This window comes from Ascidia mentula, chromosome 6 (assembly GCF_947561715.1).
Source record: "Ascidia mentula chromosome 6, kaAscMent1.1, whole genome shotgun sequence".
Classification (NCBI taxonomy): domain Eukaryota; kingdom Metazoa; phylum Chordata; class Ascidiacea; order Phlebobranchia; family Ascidiidae; genus Ascidia; species Ascidia mentula.
The window spans coordinates 9,078,454-9,097,586 of NC_138571.1; the positions used below are offsets into that span (position 1 = coordinate 9,078,454).

General features: G+C 41.6%; 1 protein-coding gene and 1 pseudogene across 1 annotated transcript; one reads left to right on the top strand and one right to left on the bottom strand.

Moving 5' to 3' along the window:
• Positions 1 to 1,721: 1,721 nt before the first annotated feature.
• LOC145905614 (putative methyltransferase-like protein 24) lies at positions 1,722 to 15,406 on the bottom strand. The gene is made up of 7 exons (XM_082992860.1): positions 15,284 to 15,406; positions 4,285 to 4,404; positions 3,853 to 3,941; positions 3,247 to 3,451; positions 2,962 to 3,075; positions 2,806 to 2,900; positions 1,722 to 2,747 (listed from the first exon to the last, which is right to left on the bottom strand). Exons 1-7 carry the CDS (start codon positions 15,375 to 15,377, stop codon positions 2,433 to 2,435), a joined length of 1,032 nt encoding a protein of 343 aa, XP_082848986.1. The 5' UTR covers positions 15,378 to 15,406; the 3' UTR covers positions 1,722 to 2,432.
• Positions 7,402 to 8,997, top strand: LOC145906276 (uncharacterized; annotated as a pseudogene).
• Positions 15,407 to 19,133: the final 3,727 nt, after the last annotated feature.

Consider the following 19,133-nt stretch of genomic DNA (forward strand, 5'->3'; position numbering starts at 1 on the left):
TTGAGATCTTTTCTGCTCATTCATTTTTTTCTACCAAGCTGGCCTGGCAGCCATTCGCCAAAATATATCCCACAAAGCACACAAACATGTGTTGCAGTCGTCGTAACGGGAACATATCCGTCTGTGTCGCAGTGTTTGGGAATGCATTATGAATCGATACACATGTCTGGTGTGGACACTAGAAGGGTGTAGATACGCACCTCGATCCGTCGGTTTACGGTAGATGGAGGTAAAGAGTTCACCGTTTTGCAATGTGACTGTTACATCCAGGAAGTGGACACATGTGTCAGACCACTCCACCGTGAACCGTATGTTCGGGTCACTTGGTTGAATTCCTGCACAAATAGCTAAAGGGGTTGTTCTCCCGCAGACTAAACCAAGAAAATGTCATCGATAATGCGGTGGCAGATTGTTATCAATGACTCGTATGGTTGTATTGTGGTGCCAAGCGAGTACTCATCGCCGTACCTTTAATTTGGATATAATTGTCGCTGTCGAATTGGAAATTGTTGTGTTCAAGAATAAATCGGGATATAGGGCCGGTTTGGACTGGGAATCTTCATCAGGGAGTGCCTCTTGTATAGCCTTTAGTCCACGCTCGTGGTCAATGTTGCTGTATGGCAATAAAGCGTTGAATGGAAGATTTGTAATGGTTGACAAGTGCTTCATGAAATCCCTTGTGCCTTAAATGTGCCTTTTCGCGGATTGAGCGTGTGGCTTCAAAATTCTTTTAACGTACCCGGATATTCTTTCCGTGAGCGTTTCTAAACCGCTTATAATTGGGCGTCCAGGATTGTTGGCTTTGTGCCCCTTGAGTAGCAAGTAAAAGAAGCCTAGTGTATCTTCTTCAGGAACTAGAGACGCAATCTCGTTTCTCACAATTTCCGGAAACGATTTCATCAACTTCATCAGTTCCCTCCAGAACTTGTCAGTTGGGTCCGTTTCCAGCTTCTGGTAATATTCCACGTTATCTAGCCGACGACGATCTTCTTGTGTGCAAGCTTCGGCGTTCATAACAACTATGGCGCCTCCCTTATCAGCAGGTTTGATAACAAAATTTTCACACTCTTAGTTGGTGGACAGCTTCTGATTCTTCTCGTGACAAGTTTGGTCGATAGTTGCATGCGTTTATGGTTAAGAATTTCTGCCTTAACACGATTGCGAAAACACGAAAAATTTAGCTAAGAGTTCACCTTGCCCTTGTAGCTTTCCTGTGTGTTGGTTTCCTTGCCATGGAAATATTGTGCCAAGCGCATTCGGCGAAAGAACGCCTCTACATCTGCGCACACTTTAATTCTGTCTAACGTTGCCGATGGACAAAAGTTGAGGCCTCTTCGCAGAAGCGATGTTTGACCACTGCTTAGGTTCTGCCAGATAAGTTAATTATGTTCGTTTCCCCTTGTTTTTTGATATGTGAAGTAGGATGCTTCTCTTCTAGCAAGTAATGTAATTTACGATTTTTATTGTTAATTAGTTTTGTGGTGTTGTATTGGGTTCTGGCCCAATCAAATGTTTCCACGTCCTCGCCATTTTCAACTCAAATGTTCTCAGTTAAGTTATTCTGCTTGCTCTACATTATTCTCAACACGTGGTTACACAGTTTCACTGATGCTTTTTGGCACAAACCATGCGACTTGGTGTTTCATTGTCAACTGACGACAGTTTTTCGTTTCATTTGCCTTTTTTCTTTGACCGTCTTGCGATTGTTTTTTTGTATCGCATTTTGTTTATTTACACCTTTACACGCATGAACGAGCCAAGAAAACCCAAAGAAATCATGCTCTGTTCTGTCCGTTGCAATTTAGTTAAGTTTTATAATTAAATCTATGGTGGAAATTGAGTAATTCATAGGCTGCTGTGTATACTTTGTAACTATAAACATCTGCAACCACAAAAGCATAATATGCATGGAATATTGCATTGCATACACACACACATCAGGAAAAGGTGTGAAAATTTGAATAGGCAAATGTCAAACAGTTTTTAGGCTTGATATAAATACGCTACTAGCTTCCGATTGAACTGAAATAAGTCGTACAATTTGCTACTGAAGCTGCCAGTACTTATAAGAGTTCTTCTGGCAGGAAAATATGCAGTAAACCAATGTAAACGTTTCGGTTGCTATCAACTGAACTTTGTCAGGAAATTAAATTTCCTTTGCGTTATGTGTTACACAAAAACATCATAAAATACTAAATACAATTTCACGCATCTTGTTATCAGCTCAGTGCGTGTCAAAATTGAGAAATTTTAATGCTTTGAAGGCGGGATTAAGTTTTATTTTAAATGCTGGCAGGCAATTTCCTCCAAAGCTTGATAAGCAAGCCTTGTAAGTTTTCAACATCAGCACCTATTTTCTGTAATAATTGCATTAAGTTCAACTTACAAAAAATTATTGTCTAACATGTGTGACATTGTCACAATTTTGCTGTTCAGGGATGACAAGCCTCGGGTTCGAAGTTAACGAAAGCGACTTCCCACAAAACAGTTCCCCCTTCCTTCACCATTCTTCCCTTTTTTTCACTTTGAGAGAAATTCGGATTCTTTCGCAGGATCTTTTCGGCCCGTACGTTGTCGGTGGTCTGAAACAGGCGATATTTGCGATCATTCAACTGCGTCAACTGGCTGTAAAACAATCTGCAACGCTTCAACCACTTGGGATTGACTATGGGTCCGGGCAGGTGAATTTCAAGAGCAAACTGCCTGACACACTTGAAGAGGCCGGTGTCAAGCATTTCTTGTATGACCTGCAATTCACACAAAATTGTGACTCTGCAAACAATAGAAATAAGATACGAAAAATACCTCATCTTCAAATCCACCTCCTCCGGGACTGTCAATATCCACCTTCAAATAATCCAAGTACCTTCCGCTGTGACCAAGCTCCTTGAGGATAGTGCCTGAACACAAATATACATTACACTAACAGGAAATTATAAATTTAACCAAACTACTCCATACGCAAAGTTCGCATTTTCCATCCGTGAGAATCTTTCTCTTCGTCCTTGGAACCGATTCCAATTTTATGAAACAATACACCAGATTCCCGTTTAAATCCATCAGCGAGGTCGGTTGCTGCAGGAAATGTATGTCATGTGCCAATGTACATATTTTAAATATCTTTAACTTTTTTAATCAACTTTTGCCCAACACGAAATACATTCTGGTAAAGTTTCGTGCGGCCAAACAAATTAAACTTTCCGAATAACAGCTTGCTGGGTCGAACAAACAACGTCAAATCCGTACTTGGATCAAATGCGTGAACTTCGCATCCTTTCTTCGCCATTAAGTCATCAAAACTAAAATCCCCTCCCACACCGAATGAGTAAAGCAAACATTGGTAATCATCTGTTTTTCCCTTCCAAAATTGTGGCTCAATACAAAGAGGATATGCTCCGTCGCCATCGCCGTAACTCCTGCCACCAAGTGTTTCCATTTTCTGGCACTGATACTAATACAGAGTACATCATTTCAAACGATATAGTCTATAGGGGTTCTTAACCAGGGGCAAAGCATCAATGCAGGGGATACGAGTTGCGATGTCAAGTTAATGGCCATTTAGTAAATTAACTAATTGTTGGTATCCTATAAATATTGGTGAACTTAAAGTTTTAATCTATGCATTCAACACACGAGTTATGAATACAATAAGATTATTTCCCATTATTACGATCTAATTTATCCCCGTCGACCATTGTGGACTACGGGTACGAGGAAATTTCAGGGAAGCTTTAAGTGTACGAAAGCAAAAAGGTGAAAACTGGTATCTTGATAAACTGGTACAATTGTAAAAGACACCATTTTGGGCGACTGAATTTTTTAATATTTGTACATTGTATGTTAGAAGGTAACCTGTATTTTGTAAATGTAATTCCACAGGCGTTCAAACTCCTGTTCCGGTGGGGATTCACCTGGTGGCCCAAATTTTAAATTCTCTTCAGCTAAAACATACAATACACACATTAGGTATTTTACTTCATAAAAGTCGTAAATATCACTCATTTCTAAATTATGTTTCATACTTTATTGAATCTGTTTTTCTGGCATAATTTAAGGTATACTTTTATTCACCAACGTGTCGCTTGCTATTTAACGTTTTCGCCTGTTTTACTCTGATGAGTCCTAGTAAAAGTACGTTTAATTGTCCCGGAAGAACAGATTATATGCAATTACTATATGCCTGGCAGCAACAGCAACACAATATGTTTCATACACCTGTTACGTCGCACATTTTTGAAAAAACGTGTATTTTGGGCGTGAGATTTCACTTTGGAGCGAACTTACGTGGAATAATAGCCGGAAGGATGGAGCCGGTTTGTTCTTCTTTTGTTTCGATATTTGTGGTTGTGCTGGTCATAGATTTTGTGTTTGAGATGTAGCTGGAGAGAATTTCCTTTATGTCAGCTGTAATAATTGCAATGTTAAATTTTGTTATACCGCTCTGGGTTTTCACCGCACTATTTCTAGATAAGGTTGTTTGGTGAAATGGTATTAACCTACGGTACGTTAACGTTGCACCAAGCCACAGCAGGCAAAATTTTTATGACGTCAACGTATGTGGTGTAAATAGTGATAGTGTATGTAGGTGATTGCCCAGCTGCATGCTTTTTTTGAGCAGAATCAATGGCTACAACAAGTTTATTAACGTAGAACAAAACAGAACATACAAGGTTTTTACAGCACACACAAGGGGATGTACACTATTCAAGCGAAAGTGTTTTTTCTGACAACGTTAGCAGAAATAAATTCGGCGATTAGCTTTGTTTTGTCCACATTATTAACCATTTCCTTGTGGGACGACATATAACACGCGTGATTGGGGCGTTTTTGTGTCATGGTTCATCGAAGATACATCTTCAATCGACGCAAAGTGCTAAAGGACCGTTCGGCCTCGCAGAACGTGCAGGGCAGCGTTAGATATAATTTTAAAAGCTTTGCGGTGTTCGGAAGAATCACAGGCAAAGTGTCATCATCACAGAACAATTTGTGAAGGCTGTCTGGCGTAAAGTTCCCTAACCCTTTATGTTGCTTGTACGCGCTAAATTGACATACCTCGGTCTAAATTGACATACCAACATAAAAATCTGGGTCCTGCTTTGTACTTGTAAAAAACCCTTCGGCATTTGGTGTAGATGCTGCATCAGCTGACAGAATGTCACCCAAGTTACCCAATAATGTCATGCATTTTCCAGTCGACATGTCTTTACTTTGAATGGCAACATGTACTGGATGATACGATAAAAGCAAGCGTTGAAGCAAGCGAATCATAAAGTACGTGGAAAAAAATTCCAGTGACAACAAATAGGTTCTTGCTTTCTCTCTGGTCAAACTATCTGTCTCGGTATTCGAATTCACTTCGTGCAGCCAATCGAGTATGTTTTCGTAGTTTGCCAAAAACGCATTGAGAGCTGGAAGTCGCAAGACCCAACGAGTTGGAAGTTAACTTAACTTCCTCGTTGCCACGCGTGAAATTCTCAAACAAACCTCTAACAAAGTTTACCACAGCAGCACTTACAGCATTTAATGCATTTATACCATCGTGGTTTGCATTAAAACTAAACTAAATTCAGTTGGTGACCTGCGCAGTATACATATGGTGCAAGACTGTTCTCTTCTCTAAACAGCATTTGAAGACCTTTTAGATGGCCACGCATATTTGCTGCGCCGTCGTAAGCCTGTCCACGGCAATCTTGAATATTTATATCTAAGGACAACAGGGCAGTTTTTATGACTGAAAACAATGATTTTGCATCAGTTTTTGCGACGTTGTAAAACCCAAGAAAATCTTCAAAAATAGAAAACGTTGAGTCGACATAACGGACACAGATTAACAGTTGTTCTTTACAAGACGCATCTGTCGTTTCGTCTGCAATAAAACTGTAATTTTGCATCTTTCACTCTAACTACCACATTGCGTAACACTTGATGGGCACAAAGTTGGAAAATTTCATTTTGGATGTCGTGGCTCAACCACTTGTATGTTGAGGTCTACTCAGCCAGGGGTTGACATGTGAGCTGTGTTTCTTTAAGATATCCATTAAAACAGTTAGATTTGAACTTTTATCCATGTGACCCCTTAACACTTGCCCCTGCCGCGCTTAACCAGTAATCACATCGAAGATCGCTCCGAGCGCTTTTCTGTAGGGATACTCCGAAATTTCGGAATTTATTCGGCCGAAACCAAGGTTTTAATCATTATTCGGTTTCGGCCGAATATTTTTGCAAAATTCGGCCGAATATTTTTGCAAAATTCGGCCGAAACCGAAACTTTTTTACTGCATGTAACGATTGGAATCATTGTTCAAACTGCACGCATGTGTTCGTTTTATTTGTTTATTTTCACCGAAATGATGTAAATCAACTTTGAGCAGCTGGTACAGAAGTCGAGGTTATTTTTTAAGTGCCCACAAAAGGCTGTATGATAGGATTAAATCCAATACAGCACATGTTTTGTTTAAATTCATTGCGTATTAAGAGATAGATACCAAAATTAGTTTCGGTTTATTCGGCCGAATTTATTCGGCAAAAGTTGCCGAATATTCGGTTCCGGCCGAATAAAAAAATGCTGTTTCGGTGCATCACTACTTTTCTGTTCTCTGCAGCAGTTTTGCTTTGGTTCCTTCTTATTTCCTCAACGATCTCAATCCCATGTGAGCTAGAGTTGAACAATTTTGATTCCTGTTATTCCTTATGGTATTTTGTGCCAGCATGCTTATCAAACGCATATTTTCCCCTTTTCCAGTTGTAAAACACTTTATCTTTATTTATGAGAATGGTTTTTGTTTTGGGTCAAACCTTGCCAGACTGAAATGCCCACTTACAAATAGAACACTTCGCAAGACCTGTGGTATCATCGTATGATATCCAAGAATGATCGTCTATCCAACTTATTTGAAATTTTCTTGTGTAACCTTTAGTAGAAGATGTCGTTTCCCTATTGCTTTCCCATGAACTAGAGGTCTCTGACAACGAACTAGCTTGCGAGAAATTTCTTTCTTGATTTGCTCTTTTGTTTATGGGAACAAAAAAGGAATCAATTTTTATGTTAGCTGATGGTCGTTTAGCCATTGTGTAGATCTGGACTTGGAGCTTGATATTTGTCGACTGGGATGTACAGTTGCTAACCAATAAAAACAGTCTTGTACGACAGAAGAATGTGCATTGTTGAAGTTAAAGACAATTGACGATTGTTTATGCGTTGTTGATACGTTTTGGCGACCGAACTGTAGTGTTCGCCTGTGCATTAAAGCGTGCTATTGCCTTTTTCTCGTTTCGCGGTTGCCACCTTATATACTCGTGTTTTTGGTGTTGCTCGTTATTCTGACTCTGCACAACTCTCACAATAAAGCATCAACCGCATTCCTGGTGATCCCGAGGCTCCAAAAACGTTATTTGGAGGTCATGGAAACGGAACACGCTGTCGCACTTTAGCTGCCCACGTTTTGGCCAACCCAGCCACATGTTTGGTTGCAACAAGCTGAGGCGCAGTTTGCGCTAAAGAAGATCACAGCAGATGAAACAAAGTACTTTCACGTGATTTCGGCCTTGGGCCAGGCCACAGCAGCGCGACTTATTATCTTGCTTGAACGACCGCCGAAAACAAGTTCCAAGCCATTCGAAGGCGCTTGCTGCAATCATTTGCTCTTTCCCCGCAAGAACGTGCGGCCCGTCTCCTGAACATGCCACCGTTAGGTGACAAGAAACCGTCGGTTTCATGGACGAAATGCTTGCCTTGCTAGGTGACCACCACGCTTGCTTTCTTTTTCATCACTGGTTCCTGCAGCACATGTCGGAAGATATTAGGGTGGTTTTGGCCCGTGAAGATACTGCAGATCCGCGGCAGCTTGCCCAACGGGCGGATTTATCATGGATTTCTTACAATAACAGGGCGGAATTTGCTGTCAGCAAGGAGCTAAGCACTCGGTCAGCTCCACGCCGCATTGCAAAGCCCTCAAGCATGTGCTTCTATCACAGGCGCTTTGGAGCAGACGCGCGCCTCCTGCTCTTATCAAGGAAAAAACAACGACGGTTGCCCGTAATGGCTGGGGCAACCAGCGACTCTTTAAGCCTGTTCTTCCTTTGGGACAAAGTTTTTCGGCAGCAACTTTGTGGTTGACACTGGTGCTGAAGTAAGCGCACTTCCCCCCACTGTCTTCGAACGTCGCACCATACCCAAGGGTTCTCAAGGCCGCTAATGGAAGCTTCATAGCCATTTACGGCTACGAAGTTGTTCAATTGCCCATCCCCTCCGGTGTTTACAAATGGAAGTTCGTGTTGGCCGATGTCTCACGCCCACTGCTCGGTGCTGACTTTCGCTGATCGCCTGCTTTTCGACGTTGACAGAAAACGTCTAGTTCACTCAGAGGTGTTCGCAAGCTACCCCTTGAAAACGTCTCTACGCCAACCACCACAACATCGCACTCTCAATTCCGTGCTTTGCCCCCACGAGAAGTTGATGGAGAAGTTTCCAAGAAGTTTTCCTAGATTTTGTGATTCTTTGCCCAAGCATGGTGTTAAGCACCACATAGTAACTGATGGCCGACCTGTACATTGGCGAGTCAGGCGCCTCTCGCCTGAAAAGTTAGTGTTGGCTAAAGCCGAGTTTCAAAAGATGCTGGATTTGGGCATAGTGTGCCGATCAGCCAGCCCTTGGGCATCCCCTCTTCACATGGAGAAAAAGCCTTCCGGTGGGTGGCGCCCTTGCGGCGATTATGGTCGCCTTAACGACGCCACACAGGCCATTCGATATTCCACCCGGCATATCCATGATTTCACCGCGCATCTCGCGGCTGGTTCCTTCTTTTCAAAGATAGAAAAGCAGCATCGAGTTTCTTTGGCATTTCGTTGACCAATGCGGTATCAAACCCCTGTCCAGCAAAGTTGACGCTGTGAGGAACTTCCCTGTGCCGACAACCATCAAAGGTTTACAGGAGTGTTCAGGGATGGTCAATTTCTACAACAGGTTTGTGCCCAATATTGCCAATATTATGAAACCGCTCTATGGTGCTTTAGCGGGCAAACCTAAACAACTGGTGTGGTCGGTCGACCTGCAGAGGGCTTTCGATAAGGCTAAAGACGCGCTGGCCAATGCTACACTTTTGCATCCACAGTGGCAAGCCTCGCACTCACGACAGGTGCCTGTGCAAGCGTTGTGGGTGCGGTCCTTGAACAATTTTTCGAAGGTCATTGGGTCCCTCTTGCTTTCTTCAGCCGTCAGTTGAGAGTCGGAAACGAAGTACAGCGCCTTTGACCGCGAGCTTCTTGCGCTGCACCTGGCCATTAGGCACTTCCGCTATTTTCTGCAAGGGCGCGAGTTTACTGCGTACACCGACCACAAACCCCTTACTTTCGCATTCAAGAAGACTGCCGACCCTTGGTCTGCTCGCCAGCAGCGTCAACTTTCTTCTATTTCAGAGTTCACTACCCATGTCCGGCACATTAGCGGCAATTCGAATGCTCTCGCGGACGCACTTTCCAGGTCTCTCTTGAGTGCCCTACGGGTGCCTCTGTTCGACCTTGATTGCGAGGCTCTGGCACACGCGCAGCAAACGGATGAAGTGCAGTCTTATCGCACAGCAATTACCGGGATGCCTCTGCAAGACCTCCCGGTTGGCAATTCAGGAACCACGCTGCTGTGTGACACATCCCTTGGAAGACTTCGACCCGTCGTTTCCTCGTCTTGGCAAAAGAAGGTGTTCGATGCCGTTTACGGGTTGTCCCACCCGTCCATTCGCACCACGAAGAACCTTGTTGCCTCCAAATTTGTTAGGCATGAGTTAAAGAAGCAAGTAGCGTTGTGGGCCAACCAATGTGTAGCTTGCCAGCGCGCCAGGGTTCAGCAGCCATGTTCGGGCTTCATTTGCCGAGTACAGCCCTTCGACATCTCGTTTTCAACACACAAACATCGACACCGTTGGCCTTCTTCAACCTTGTCGAGGTCAAAGGTATTTATTAACTATGGTCGACCGCTTCATCCGATGGCCGAAAGCGATACCAATCGATGACGCCACCACCATCACTTGTGCACGTGCTTTTGTTTTTCATTGGGTTGCGAGGTTCGGCATTCCCAGTAACGTTTCGTCAGAACGTGGCCCTCAGTTCACGTCCCAACCATGGATAACTAGTGGTCAACTGCTGGGTATCTGTCTTCACCGCACGACAGCTTTTTACCCACAAGCGAACGGCCTGGTGGAGCGCTTTTATCGTCATTCTATACGCCAAAGGGTATCGCTTGGTTAGCGGCCCACCATATTCCTTGTGTTCATTCATCCGTGATTTTTTACCACAGACGCTTTGCAGCGGATCTTATTCTGGGTAGCTCTGTGCCACTACATACAGCAAGCCAATTAAACCCAGCATTTGGACACACGCCAATCGGCACCTTGCGGTCATTACGCTCTGTGTGCCGTCATGGTAACCGTGAGTCCATGATTCACGCGACCACCGTTCTATATGTACCTTTGACGGCACAATCAAGCTGTGGCAGCAACTAACATGTCGCGATTATGGGATTTATGTGGCTTCGTATAAAACAAGCGGAGCCCAGTATGTTGGGTAAACAAAGAATATGTTCTCCACCCGTTGGAAAAGCACAGAGTTACTTTGAATAAGTTTAAGTGCTTGCTAGACACCGATCCAACAACACTTGGGCAATCACTTCCCAATTCAGCTCTGTCAAGCTTCCCGGAAAAAGCCCACGCTACAAAATAGCTGTGACGTGATTTTTGTGCGGAAACCACCTTCAGGCAGTTTAGACCTGCATGAACCTGTAGCTTTAAACATGTCATATTTTCTTTTCGGTTTGTTTCACACAGACTATTGGTTCCTAAGCAGTTGCTTGTTTATAATGAGTTCCACCGTGCTGGTTTATATTATTCGGTTTGTATCTAGTTTGGTTATCATCGAATTGACGCAACTGCAAAGTTCACGCCAATGGAACGTACATCGTTCGAAACGCTCCAGTGAACAAGCTCCGGCAGCCACTCTGTTAATTGAATAGGTCTGTGTTGTGTTACATGTGCTTGGTGTTGGTTCGGGAACAGTTAGGAGAACACATTTAGCACATTTTGCGTCAAACAATACCACATAAGAATATCTACTTGATTCTAGTTCGATGCCAAATTGTCTAACTGAATACCAGTAGAACTGCGTTTCTTCTTTGTATGATACCAAAAGTGTTGAAACGACCCCCTCCTCTGTTACGCAGTCAGCATATCGTTGCTGTTTTCTTAACGGCAACAAAACTCGTCAACGACAAAACCGATCGGTACCTGCCCGTTCAGACAATACCAATCACGTTCCATCAAGCGTGTGCCTTTTGTGATCACATTAGCGTTTGAGAACCACCATTCTTGTGTCTCAGTACAATCTTCGACTCTTTTATCGGTAAAACAGCCTAAAATAGCAATTCAAACACAAAGTTTAACGTTTAACCCTTTAGAGCCCCAGGGGTCACCGGTAACCCCATGAATTTAAAGAACCAGACAAGAAAGGTTTCTGATTTTTCATTTTTATGTACCTGAAGCCCAGAGTCCCCCCTTTGCCCTGATCTACATAAAATTTTAAAGCCTGTAGATGTTGACTGACACAGAAAGCATTTTTGACTGACACAGAAAGCACACCGGAAGAAAACGCGAAAGTGCTTTATTACATACATTGTCTTTATATCTTGTACATACGTGTATGTGTTGTTGACGCATGAACAGTATATAAGCTTGTGACTAATGGAGTCACTTGAAAAGGATTCAACGTTCATTGTAGGTTTTCATTCTATGTTTGAGTGGCTACAGTGTGGCACTGTGATAACTGCCATTAAAAAAGTCGTAACACTTTATAAGCTACATCTACATATGTAAAAAATACCATTCAATTGGTGAACAATTTGCAAATAAAGTTGGTAATCCTTTAGCTAAGGCCTTGTATAGTATCTATAAAAAAAGTTAGGTATTCGTAGCACGTATTTTCAAGAAACGGCACACCTTATAATTTCATGGGGTCGTGTATATGACATAGGGCATTGGTGACAATTACGATGAATTTTTTTGAATCATGCTTAAGCTTTTTAATTATTATTATTACATAACAGCATCACATGATACTAGAAATAATACGTGCATCATCTATTATCTCGATTTCGGGTCAGGTTTTTGTTTTGTGCACGGTAATATAGCTATTTGTGTTTATTCAAATTTTATTGGTATAAATAATCATTAAACAGCAAAAGTTTTCAACTATCGCTGTAACAACTTTCATTCAGGTTGTTACTTGTACTACTAAAGAAATGCATAGCTTCACTAGTTCCAAAAAAATAAGAAAGTTAATTTTTTTCATTGGTTATCCGCCAGAGCCCATTATGTACGCGTGAAGCTTTCTGCAACACCACGTACAAAGGTTGCTGGACTATAAAACACAGCTCGTTTTCTACTACTCCCGTTTTAGTATCTGCGTGGATTGATTCGTAAACCGTGTATGTTGGTCTGGACATGTTGATGCAGCCAGTCATTTAGTACAGCACTATTGATACACAATGAAGTCATGTACTCGGTGAGTATATCTTGATAGCGTTGATGATATTTTTCTAACAAGTCTTAGACCCAAAACCACTTTTATCCCAAAACCCCAAAATGGAAAAACATCTTTCACAAAAATATCACAACATGGGTTTCCAAAGAAAGAAATTGTGACGAAATTAACCGAATTAAATCAATTAAAACCTTCGTTGTAAATGTTGCCTGAACTTCTACATTTTGCGAATGCGCTGACATCTTATACCTACTGCGCTCTGAGAAACTTTCGAGGCAACAACAAATTATTGACGTATAAAAAGCAAAAAGTTATCCGTCTTTTTCTGAAAGGGTATCGCTTGGTTAGCGGCCCACTATATTCCTTGTGTTCATTCATCCGTGAGTTTTTCCCACAGACGCTTTGCAGCGGATCTTACTTTGGGTAGCTCTGTGCCTATTCAAGCGAATAGAGAACAAATTCTTTGTGTACTTGGCGATCTACATATTACTACAAAGAGTTTGTGGACTTAAACCCACGGCCGTGTGAACTCATCTGGGCAGCAGTATTTCCAAAAACACTACGTACTTCGCCAAAAGAATTTGGACTGCAAGTCAATGCTTTGACTGTTTACTGCAGATGACCAACAATACTAAATAAACTGTGCCACTACATACAGCAAGCCAATTAAACTCAGCATTTGGACACAGGCCAATCGGCACCTTGCGGTCATTACGCTCTGTGTGCGGTCATAGTAACCATGAGTCCCTGATTCACGCGACCACCGTCCTATGTTCTATGCACAATCAAGCTGTGTCAGCAATTAACATGTCGCGATTATGGGATTTATGTGGCTTCGAATAAAACAGTGTTTCTCAAACTTTTTTTTGCCCCGCCCCCAAAACACCTTAGTCATTTAACAACGCCAAACAGAACATCCAAAACACATAACGAATTTATTTGTTGCTTGTCAATTAATGCGACGGGTGAGGTTGGTGGTATGACACCAATTTCGTTTGATTTCTAATATTCCAATACCAAACCTTAGTTAAAAAGAAGTAAACCATACCATCAAAAAGTCTCATTTGAATATTTAGCCTTTTTTGATGACACATTGTGGCATAAATAAAATTCGTTGTGACGTTAAACTTCTAGTTCAGCATGCGAGAAATGCCCTTTCTGAAGTAGCATGAATCATACAAAGATTGGACTGAATCATTTGGGCCAGTGATTTCCAACCTTTTTATGGTGGCGTACCACTTGGAGGTAAAACAATTCCGTCGTGTACCACCTTATTGGGAGTAACAAAGTAACCTAGGGGATAACCTATCAAAAATTTCATCAGTTACGATTTTTTAAATTCAAACTATACGCAAACTACGGAAAGGTGCTCACGTACCACCTGGAATGCGGTCGCGTACTACTAGTGGTACGCGTACCACCGGTTGGGAAACACTGACTTACACTACAAGAGAAAATTTTCCCTGTCACCAAGCGCCCACCAATCGGTCATTTCCTTTCTAACGCCCCTCTATCGCCCATTCGGTCTCCAGCGCCCCCCGTACGATTGCAAACGCCCCCAGGGGGGCGCTGGCGCCAACTTTGTGAACCACAGGTATAAAACATGCGTAGCCCAGTATGTTGGGTAGACAAAGTATGTGATCTCCACCCGTTGGAATACGCACAGAGTTACTTTGAATAAGTTTAAGTGCTTGCTAGACACCGATGCAAAAACACTTTGCAATCACTTCCCAATTCAGCACTGTCACGCTTTCTGGAAAAAGCTCACGCTACAAAATAACTTTCATTCAGGTTGTTACTTGTACTACCAAAGAAATGCATAGCTTCACTGATTCCAAAAAAATAAGAAAGTTAATTTTTTTCATTGGTCATCCGCCAGAGCCCATGGATGACAGGTGACCCCACCAGAAAATGGGGGTTAACGGTCAAACATCTAATAATTTTTTTATGAAATGTGTTATTGGACCAAACAACGCAACAAAACGCTGCACATTAATATTTTTCTGTTTATACCCTTGGGCTCTAAAGGATTAAATTGCTTGGGCTGATTTTGTTTCGTTTCTTTTTGTTGTGATTTGTCGTTTTTCGCAAGGATTTTAAAATAATCTGTTTTCTATTTTGCCACAACACAGAAACCCTAGATTTCGTAATTGGAAAACTACTGCACCCGATTCCTGATAGGATTGGTAACAAGCCAAGTGCTCACTGAGGGAAAATTTTAATTGAATTTGGTTTTGTTTCATATCATTGCTTTTAATAAACCTTTAATTGTAGACAGCTGAAAACGATTTGCCAGAAAAAGGATTTTATGGAATGTTTCAAGGTTTACAACACTTCTGAACCACAGCAAAAAGATTGAAAACCAAGATTTTCGATAAATATCTCGCAATTTGCAGTGGGTGGGAAAACTTCCTTAATTAAAGCAGATTTGTCATATAACAAAAAGTCTTGTTAAATGGGAAACGAAAAGCGTTGCGACGTGGCACCAACAGAAGGAATATTATTTTAAATTTATTTTATGCTTGACCGCCACAACTTAAAAGACGCCCGGCATTGTTTTGGGAGGGTGCGCCAGGAGTCAATAGTTACGAACGATACAGACGGTTGGCCGACAAAAGCTTTACACTTACTATGTTTGCCATCGACTTGGAAGTCAACCAAGCAACAAATGAATGACATTCGGTGATAAGTAAAATAAACTTGGCCCAAAATAAAACTCAACATGATACACAAAATTCACGTATCAATGAACGAAACTTACCAGACTTGTTGCTTTGCCAAACCACATATATAATACCGAACAGGATTAACAACGATCCAAAAACAAATCTTAAGTCTTTTCTTAACATCTGCATTTTTCGCAGTAACTTGCTTATATATGCTGATCACTGAACAAGTAAAGATTAGTTGTAATTAACATGAAGACTTTTCCGTTTGGTGCTGCATAAATTCGACATCACCAAACCTGATAACAAAGATTGGGGCGACAAACCTACAAGTAAAATTATTTATGTGCGCGTGAAGCTTTCTGCAACACCACGTACAAAGGTTGCTCGACTAAAAAACACAGCTCGTTTCCTACTACTCCCGTTTTAGTATCTGCGTGGATTGATTTGTAAACCGTGCATGTTGGTCTGGACATGTTAATGCAGTCAGTCATTTAGTACAGCACTATTGATATACAGTAAAGTCATGTACTCGGTGAGTATATCTTGGTAGCGTTGATGATATTTTTCTAAAAAGTCTTACACCCAAACCACTTTAATCCCAAAACCCCAAAATGGAAACACACCGTTTACAAAAATATCACAACATGGGTTTCCAAAGAAAGAAATTGTAACGAAATAAACCGAATTAAATCAATTAAAACCTTTGTTGTAAATGTTGCCTGAACTTCTATATTTTGCGAATGCGCTGACATCTTACCTACTGCGCTCTGAGAAACTTTCGAGGCAACAACAAATTATCGACGTTCAAAAGGAAAATCTGCCTTTCTCTAAAAAGGTAACGCTTGGTTAGCGTTCTACCATATATTCCTTTTGTACCTCTAACGACACAATCAAAGCTGTGGCGACAACTAACATGTCGCGATTATGGGATTTATGTGGCTTCGCATAAAACATGCGGACCCCAGTATGTTGGGTAGACAAAAAATATGGTCTCCACCTGTTGGAAAAAGCACAGAGTTACCTTGAATACGTTTAAGTGCTTGCTAGACTCTGATGCAACAACACTTGGGCGATCACTTCCCAATTCAGCACTCTCACGCTTCCCGAAAAAAGCCCACGCTACAAAGTAGCTGTAGCGTGATGAAATTTTTTATAGTTGAAAAACGTAATTGATTTAAATGCAAGCTTGATTCTAGTTCGATGCCAAATTATCTAACTGAATACCAGTAGAACTGCGTTTCTATTTTGTATGATACCAAAAGTGTTGAAACGCCCCCTCCCCTGTTACGACTCATTTATCGGTAAAACAGCCTAAAATTGCAATTCAAACACAAAGTTTAACCTTTAACCCTTTAGAGCCCCAGGCGTCACCGGTGACCCCATGAATTTAAAGATCCAGACAAGAAAGGTTTCTGATTATTAAATTTTTTATAACCTGAAACTATATGGGTCGGGCGCTTGACCAATGCAAACCAAGTGAAGAGTGCGCGATCTCGGACCAAGTGAAGTGTGCGCGATTCAACATACGTGAAGAGTGCCAGATCCCTAATAAGTGAAGAGTGATAGCATTCACGGGCTGGACTCTACTACCTCGAAACTATAGAAGGCCTTAGCTAAAGGATTACCAACTTTATTTGCAAATTGTTCACCAATTGACTGATATTTTTTACATATATAGATGTAGCTTATGAAGCACTTTTGCGTTTCCTTCCGGTGTTTTTTTTTTTTTTGCTCAGTGACATTTATTTTACACAATTACGCTACCACAATACACATAAGAAGCAGAGCCAAAGGGAGCATAGCGAAAAGTTAAATAAACACGACAAATTACGTTGAGTACTTTAGACAGTATGCGACCATTTACTTTTATGCAAATATAAAGTATTTCTTTTTTTTGCTAGGTTAAATTCACAGTTACGTAGATTCTTCAAAAAAAGCACAAATTTCGTTAAGGTCGGGTTCGTTTCCGCGTATTTGCTACTGTAAATCACATATCTGGCGCATAACAACGCACAATTCATAAAAAGTTGACTTGGCAAATCAGAATGCATTCCAAAAAGTTTTTCTGCATCTGTTAAAATTAAATTTTGTCTTATTCTAGCACTTAAATATGAAATTACCTCCTCCCAGTATACATTTACAATGGGGCATGAACAAAAAAGATGACACACAGTTTCCACTTGCTTCTTGCAGAAAACGCACATGTTACTAATTACTTTCCCAAAAGAATGTAGTTGTTTGTTGGTTGTAACGGCATTGAGATTTAATTTAATTTGGAAGCTTCTTAATTTGGTTTCTATGGTTGATTTGTAGACGTTCTTGTAAACAAGGGGCCATGGGGTGTCTTCCCCTAACCTTTTGTCCCAGATGTCTTGTGCGTTTCCTTCCGGTGTGCTAGCTGTGTCAGTAAAAAATTCGTTATTGCGACATATACCGGCTTTAAAATTTTATGTAGATCAGGGCAAAGGGGGTAAAAGGGGGGGTTTCAGGTTATAAAAAATTTAATAATCAGAAACCTTTCTTGTCTGGATCTTTAAATTCATGGGGTCACCGGTGACCCCTGGGACTCCAAAGGGTTAAAGGTTAAACTTTGTGTTTGAATTGCAATTTTAGGCTGTTTTACCGATAAAAGAGTCGAAGATTGTACTGAGACACAAGAATGGTGGTTCTCATAAGCTAATGTGATCACAAAAGGCACACGCTTGATAGAACGTGATTGGTATTGTCTGAACGGGCAGGTACCGATCGATTTTGTCGTTGACGAGTTTTGTTGCCGTTAAGAAAACAGCAACGATATGCTGACTGCGTAACAGGGGAGGGGGATATTTCAACACTTTTGGTATCATACAAAATAGAAACGCAGTTCTACTGGTATTCGCTTAGACAGTTTGGCATCGAACTAGAATCAAGCTTGCATTTAAATCAATTACGTTTTTCAACTATAAAAAAATTCATCACGCTATAGCTATTTTGTAGCGTGGGCTTTTTCCGGGAAGCGTGACAGTGCAGAATTGGGAAGTGATTGCCCAAGTGTTGTTGCATCAGAGTCTAGCAAGCACTTAAAAGTTATTCAAGGTAACTCTGTGCTTTTTCCAACGGGTGTAGAACATATTCTTTGTCTACCCAACATACTGGGCTCCGCATGTTTTGTACGAATCCACATAAATCCTATAATCGCGAAATGTTAGTTGCTGCCACAGCTTGATTGTGCCGTTGAAGGTACATATAGGACTGTGGTCGCGTGAATCATGGACTCATGGTTACCATGACCGCACACAGAGCGTAATGACCGAAAGGTGCCGATTGGCCTGTGTCCGAATGCTGGGTTTAATTGGCTTGCTGTATGTATAGTGGTACAGTTTATTTAGTATTGTTGGTCATCTGCAGTATAAACAATGAAAGCATTGACTTGCAGGCCAAATTCTTTTGGCGAAGAACGTGGTGTTTTTGGAAATACTCCTGCCCAGATGAGTTTGCACGGCCGTGGGTTTAAGTCCACTAACTCTTCGTGGTTAATATGTACATCGCCAAGTACACAAAAAATTTGTTCTCTATTCACTTGAATAGGCACAGAGCTACCCAAAGTAAGATCCGCTGCAGAGCGTCTGTGTTAAAAACTCATTCTTGAGAGCTTTTCGGTGTTGCGCCTTGCTGGTCTTGTGATATCGAGAATAGATTTGCGCGTTGGGTCAGCTGTCGACGGTCTGTATCTTTACGGGCCAAAACCACCCTAATATCTTTAGGCATGTGCTGCTGAAATAAGAACTAAAAGAAAGTGGTCCTCAGCAGGACAAACTTCTCGATCATGTAAACAAGATCCGCGGAAGAGGCTTGCAGGTCATCGTTGAGTGCGGTCCGAACACCAAGTAACACCCACGATAACTCATCCAACCAATTGGAGTCAGTTAGACGCGCCATTACCGCGCTCTTTAAATGGCGTTT